The sequence below is a fragment of the Belonocnema kinseyi genome, chromosome 7 (assembly GCF_010883055.1).
Source record: "Belonocnema kinseyi isolate 2016_QV_RU_SX_M_011 chromosome 7, B_treatae_v1, whole genome shotgun sequence".
Classification (NCBI taxonomy): domain Eukaryota; kingdom Metazoa; phylum Arthropoda; class Insecta; order Hymenoptera; family Cynipidae; genus Belonocnema; species Belonocnema kinseyi.
This window is the reverse complement of record NC_046663.1, coordinates 94989255-94995503: the sequence shown is the minus strand read 5'-3', so window position 1 is coordinate 94995503 and position 6249 is coordinate 94989255. Positions and strand designations below refer to the sequence as shown.

The following is a 6249-nucleotide window of genomic DNA, read 5'->3' as shown; positions in this document are numbered from 1 at the left end:
AGAGAATAGTTTCATTTTGCCTTTAAAAAAATAACAAAGTAGTTCAGCTTTTATCCACACAGTTGACCTTTCAATGAAAATTCACAGAGATGAATTTTCTACAAAAATATGAGTCTTCAAAAAAAATAATAATAATTGTTACAAAGTAACATAATAGTATTAATTTGGTAACGAAATGGTTGAACAAAAATGTTCAAACAAATTAGTTGAATCCTCAAAGAAAAGAAATTAAAAAATCATAGTTGAATTTTTATTCAAACAAGATTTTAATTTGACTTTTTAACATCAAAATACTTTAAGCAAGAAGAATATTTAACAAAGCAGTTGAGTCTTCAAATAAAAAGAATGACTTTCTTTTACAAAATTGTTGAATTTTCAAACAAACAATAAAATTTATAACTAAAAGGATATTCTTCCGAAAGAAGAAACTGTAGGAAATACGAGATTTTGTCAAAATTACGTATCAAATTATCGAATTTTATGACCGTTAATAAAAAATAAACTAATGGGTATTTTCTGAGTAGATAGTCTGGACGTGTTTGTGATGTAATTTAGCAAAAAATGTATATTAAAATATAATATTCCTGAATGTTTGTAGAGTTTAATATTACTATTTATGAGTGCTAATATTTATTTCCCTTTGTAAAAATGATTTTTAAATGTTGGTGTGCGTTTATCGAAAACGACACGTGCACTGTAACACAATATTCTACTATTTTAGGCGAATACATAAAATAACTTGATATAATCCAAATTATATTATCACTTATAGAAATAAACGAAAAGTATTTTCGAAATACTGCTTCGAAATTTCAAATTTTGAGTTCTTCAACCTGATATTTCTGTCACCATTATGTAAAAATAACGAAATTAGAAACAGGCTGTGTCAAACGTGAGTTTGGTTAAATTCTTCGTTTTCTCCGTTGAATATTTCCTAAAAAAAAAAAATATATAAATCTCAAACTTTCAGGATACCTCCAGATTGTCCAACTCAGCTGGTCCCATGTCATTTTTCCGTAGCAACTGGTATGGTTTAGATTTTACAATACTTTAAAAATCGCGTAAAGTTAACTGATTTTTCTTTGGTTCAAAACGATAAGATAATAAGTCAGACGTTACCTCATTAGATTCAATTGATTTAGTTTTCAAATTCAATAATTCTGTAAAATTTCGTTAATGATGAATTTTAAGTTACCTAATAACCCAGGAAGAATGTAAATGAACTTAAAATTAAAGAGAATTTTTTAATTTAATCAAATTATTGAATTTGAAAACTACAGCAATCGAATTTCATGAGATAACTTCAGCTTTATTGTTTTATCATTTCGAACCGAATAAAGATAGGTTAAACCCATGTGATCTTTTAGGTATTTGAAATAATATATACTACGTGCGTGCCGTTGAAAAACTTTATGGGATGAACAGAGTTAGACCATCTGAAGACATCCTGAAAGTTAAAAAATTTTCTTGTAAGCAAATATTCAACGGCGAAAACCAAGAATTTAGATAAACTTACGGTTTGAACCAGCTTTTTTTATGCATAAAGGTATGCAATTTTCTAAAATTTGGATTACAATGATTAATATTAGGGACAAATCTTTAATCTTCAATTTTAAAATTTTAATATTTTCAATTTGAATTTAGACAGTTTAACTAAAAATACTTTACTAATGAACACTTTTATTTCAGAAATCTTTAGAGTTGAATTGTGAAGCTATCGAATTTCTTATTTTTGCGGTTTTCAATTTCATTGGTTGAATTTTGTACGCTTTTATTTACTAATGTATGATTCCACATGTCTCAGTATATTTAAATTTCGAAATGCACAATTGTAAACCTTTTTTCTTTTAATAAGTTAAATCCTAATTTTAATAAGATAGTGCCCTTTAGAATTAAATAAATTATCATTCGAAGCTTCAAAATTTAGACAATCTCCAACTGAAAAGCATTTAAAATCTCCTTTTCTCTCAAACTGAAAGCTATTCAAATTTGACGATAATACAAACCCGAAGCATTGCAAAATTAATAAGTTTTAATTTAAAGTGCTATTTATATTATTGTATATCAAATAAGGAACCCTCAACAATTTGCAATTTAACAATCTAATTTTTTTTAAATTGAATTGAAATAATTATTGTCAAAATGGGCTTCATTCGCTTAGAAATTCAATCATTTCCATTTTAATTGCAAAAACTATAATATTTAATTAAGAATTGTTTAATTTTGAAAAAAATCTATCACAGTGAGTCTCGACCAACTTTAACCGAAAGGTCCTAGAAGTTAGATGATATTTATTGGGTGCTCCTTTATTTTGCCATAAAAGTACTTTTCCAAAAAATTCTTAGTACATTTTTTTCAAAATTTAAAACATATCAACAATTTCCTAACATAATCCTAGGAGAAATATCTAAAAAAAGTCCAGCAATATAATTTTTGAATAAAATTTTGCAATAAAAAATATATAACCCTTTGTAGATTCAAGTTATAATTTCACAAAAAATTCTGCAGAACTTTTTTCACGCTAGATTTAATTTTTAGCAATCCCCGACTAAAACGTGTTTGTTATTAAATTTGTTTACAATAACAATTTCAAGAATAATATTCCACAAAAACTTCTAGTTGTATTTTTTAAAAGTTAAAGTTAGTTAAGGCATATTGTTACGTTTCCCATTTATTTTTGTCCGCCTTCTTATTTTTAACTAAAAAAGACATCTCGCTGAAAATTCATGAAAAATGACAGAAAATATATTGACGGCCCTGATTAATGTATTCTCTGCAGTTTCCCAACTTTTCGGCTTATTTGGTTTAAAAATAAGAAGGCGACTGAAAATACATGGGGAAGATTGCAATGTTTTGGTAGAATAAACATACAGAGGAGCTTCAAACCAAAAAAGGAGAACTGATCGCCACATACCCTTGATTCATGTCGTGTTCAGTGTCATCTAACCAGACCCGAACTTGCATCGCATTTCCCTCTCGACACCATTGAAATACATCCTCCATTTTGGCAAATTATTATAAGGAATAGGGGCAACGGCTATTAATAAAACACAGGAATAGCTCGACGCACGTCTAAAAACGATTTTGTACTGGTATTTTCAGCATAGCCAAGCTGCCTTCAGTTGAGTGTATTATCATTCTTTTCACAGAGTTACACTAATTGTACGTTGTCAGATTATACTCGAAGGCTTTGTACTTTATTTTTACAATTCAAAAAACACACTTGCAGCAATTAATTGTTACAGAACACGCCCAAATAATCATGATTGAGTAATTTTCTGACACTTATTCCTGCAACCAGTGACAGAGTGAATCACAGTGTATGCGTGGGATGCTCTGTGGATACTCCCACTCAGCCATTTCATTAAAAGTGGGGAAATGAGGTTCTGCCGATAAGCCAGGGATTTATGTCAGGCTAAGGATTTTCTCCTTTACCGATTGCACGAGATTTCTTTCTTTCTAGGGATGTAAAATATGTAAAATATATTATCTATGTGTAAAAATCGTTTCAACACTGCACTATTGGATGTTAAATTTTTAGTGAAAAAAAAATTAATTTTGATGAATGCACTTTCAACTTGTATGATAAATCTTCAACTGGATAATAATCAAACTTTCAGTGCAGAAAAAATAATTTTTTACCAAAAATATATAACGAATTTTTAAATAAAGTAGTTACATTTTCAACCAAAAACACGAATTTTAAACTAAAATGGCGAATTCTCAATCAGAAAAAGAACTTTTGAAAAATTAGTACAACAAAAAACGTAATAGTTGATATTTCAATCAAAAAATATGAATGTTCAAAAAAAATGTCAACCACAAAATATTAATTTTCAGCGAAAAATGTCAACAAAAAAATATGAATACTCAAAGAAAAATGTAATGACTTTGATATTTCAACCAAACATTTTTTAGAGTATATAAAAAACCGTTTAATTCGTCCAAGAAGACTAATTTTTTACAAAATGTTTGAAGGATTAAGTTTCTACCAGAAGAGATTTAATTTAAAAAAAGAATGAGTTGTTGATCCAGAAAGCAAAAAAAAAAAAATTCTACGAAGTTGTTAAATTTTCATATCAAAATATTAATTATTTACAAAGCAGTTGAATTTCCAACAAAAAATGTTTATTTTCAACCAAATAGTCGATTCTTCCACCAAAATAGTTGAGTTGTCAAAAAAAGAATTACATTTTTCATCAAAGAATTAAATTTTCAAACACAAAAGATGATTGCCCAATCAAAAATATAATAATAATAATCTTTACATGTAGAAATAATGAACTTTCGAAGAGAAATAATAGTTAGATTTTCTTATTGGATTCTAATAATTCATTTCGTATTTCAGTGGAAAAACGGGAAAAAAGTGAAATTACTATGAAGCTTTTAATAAATAAATAGAAATATTGATTTATTTATTAGCATAGAAAACTGAAAATCCCTTCAAATCTTTGAAAATTCCTCCACATTTTCCTAAATACTTTGAAACATTTTTAAATCTCTTAAAATATTTTAAAGCCCGTCAAAATGCTTTGGAATCTTTTAAAATAACCCAAAATCTTTAAAAATCCAATGAAATCTCTTGAAATTCCTGGGAAGCTTACAAATTATCATAAAATATCTAAAATTCTTAAAAATCTATCAAATTTTTTCAAATTTGCGTATATATTTTGAAATATTTTTTAATTCCTCGAAATATTTTAAATTTTAAATTTGCGTGTGTAATTTTGTTTAAATTTCATCAACATATTCAAAATTCTGTGAAGCTATATAAAATCTGATAAAATATTCCTTAAAATCCCTCGAAATATTTGAAGTTGTACGAAATATTTTGAGATCCGGAAGAATTCATTAAAATGTGCCTTATTAAGAGAATATAAAATATTCTATTGCTAAACCCAAAAATTCCCAACAATTCTTTAAAATATTTGGAAATCCTCTGAAATCCCTGGAATCTTTTCAAACATCTTAGCTTAAACCGATAAGATGTTAAGTTGTTGACCAGGGTGTAATAATATACTTGTAGTGGAAATTAAAATTTCTGTTGATTACTAGTCAGATTTATTAAAATTTTATGTCTGAAAATGCTAGACGGTTCGACTGTGCGTCGACAGTCCTCATCAGTAAAAAACCCTTTTTACGAAATTTGAACCTGTTAGTCCTAAATTTATTTGTTAAGTATTGAATTGACTCCGTCTACTGGACGGACTTAAATAAAGATTGAAATTATTGTTGACATTGAAAAAACACACTTATCTCATGACTCAATCTTTATTTAAGTCCGTGCAGTAGACGGAGTCAATTCAATACTTAACAAATAAATTTAGGACTAACAGGTTCAAATTTCGTAAAAAGGGTTTTTTACTGATGAGGACTGTCCACGCACACTCGAACCGTCTAACAGCTATGTACTGACAGTTTCTCCGACATAAAATCTTAATAAATCTGACTAGTAATTAACAGACATTTTAATTTCCACTACAAGAATATTATTACACCCTGATCAACAACTTAACATCTTATATATCCATAACGTTATTACAATCTCTTATTGTAGAATTACTAAACGTTAACCATGGCTCCCGCAAAGGGGTGGCCGGCCTAGCTGCAGTCATGGAGCCCGAAACCGCAATTTTGAAATTTCCCTTGAATAAAAATGCAAAATTTACGCTTATTCGAGTAAACAAAATTTGTTTGAGCACTCCTAGGGCGCCCGACTGTTAATTCTCGTGGTGCACGCTTGATAATGAATTTATCTCTCACTTCGCGCTTAATAGTCACCTTTTTCCCCTGAACATAGGTGCGAAAGTAGCATATATTTCCCGCAAATCGAATTTGCGGGGCGAAAGTAAAATTAGCGGGATGAAAGTAAAATCAGCGGGCGGAAGTAAAATCAGCGGGGCAAAAGTAAAATTAGCAGGAGAAAGTAAAATTTGCGGAGCGAAAGTAAAATTTGCTGGGCGGAAGTAAAATTTGCGGGGTGAAAGTAAAAATTAGTCGATCAAAATTCGAGGCGCGAACAAAGCTATAGAAAAATGCGTCGAACCCGCTTTTCAGGGCCCAAAGGTGGCCACGGTCAAGAGTGGAATAAAATACTATATGCAACACGGGACGAAAGTAAATTTTTCCCGTGGGAAAAATCTGCTTCTTTCACCCCTTGTTGCATATGTACTATTACATCGTGTTACGCGCTCGGTCTATGTATTTTCCCCATATGTATGCCCAGGCCCTTTTAAATTAAAGATTCAA

At 29.3% G+C, this 6249-nt stretch overlaps 1 protein-coding gene across 1 annotated transcript in view; it reads right to left on the bottom strand.

Annotated features, from left to right (window-relative positions):
* LOC117176564 (integrin-linked protein kinase homolog pat-4-like) overlaps nucleotides 1–3331 on the bottom strand; it is a gene marked incomplete at its 3' end in the record, with an annotated part of 11254 nt that extends 7923 nt beyond the window's left edge. The window contains exon 1 of the mRNA XM_033366818.1: nucleotides 2915–3331. Coding sequence (XP_033222709.1) covers nucleotides 2915–3003 — 89 coding nt within the window. The remainder of the gene's footprint in view (nucleotides 1–2914) is intronic.
* Nucleotides 3332–6249: the final 2918 nt, after the last annotated feature.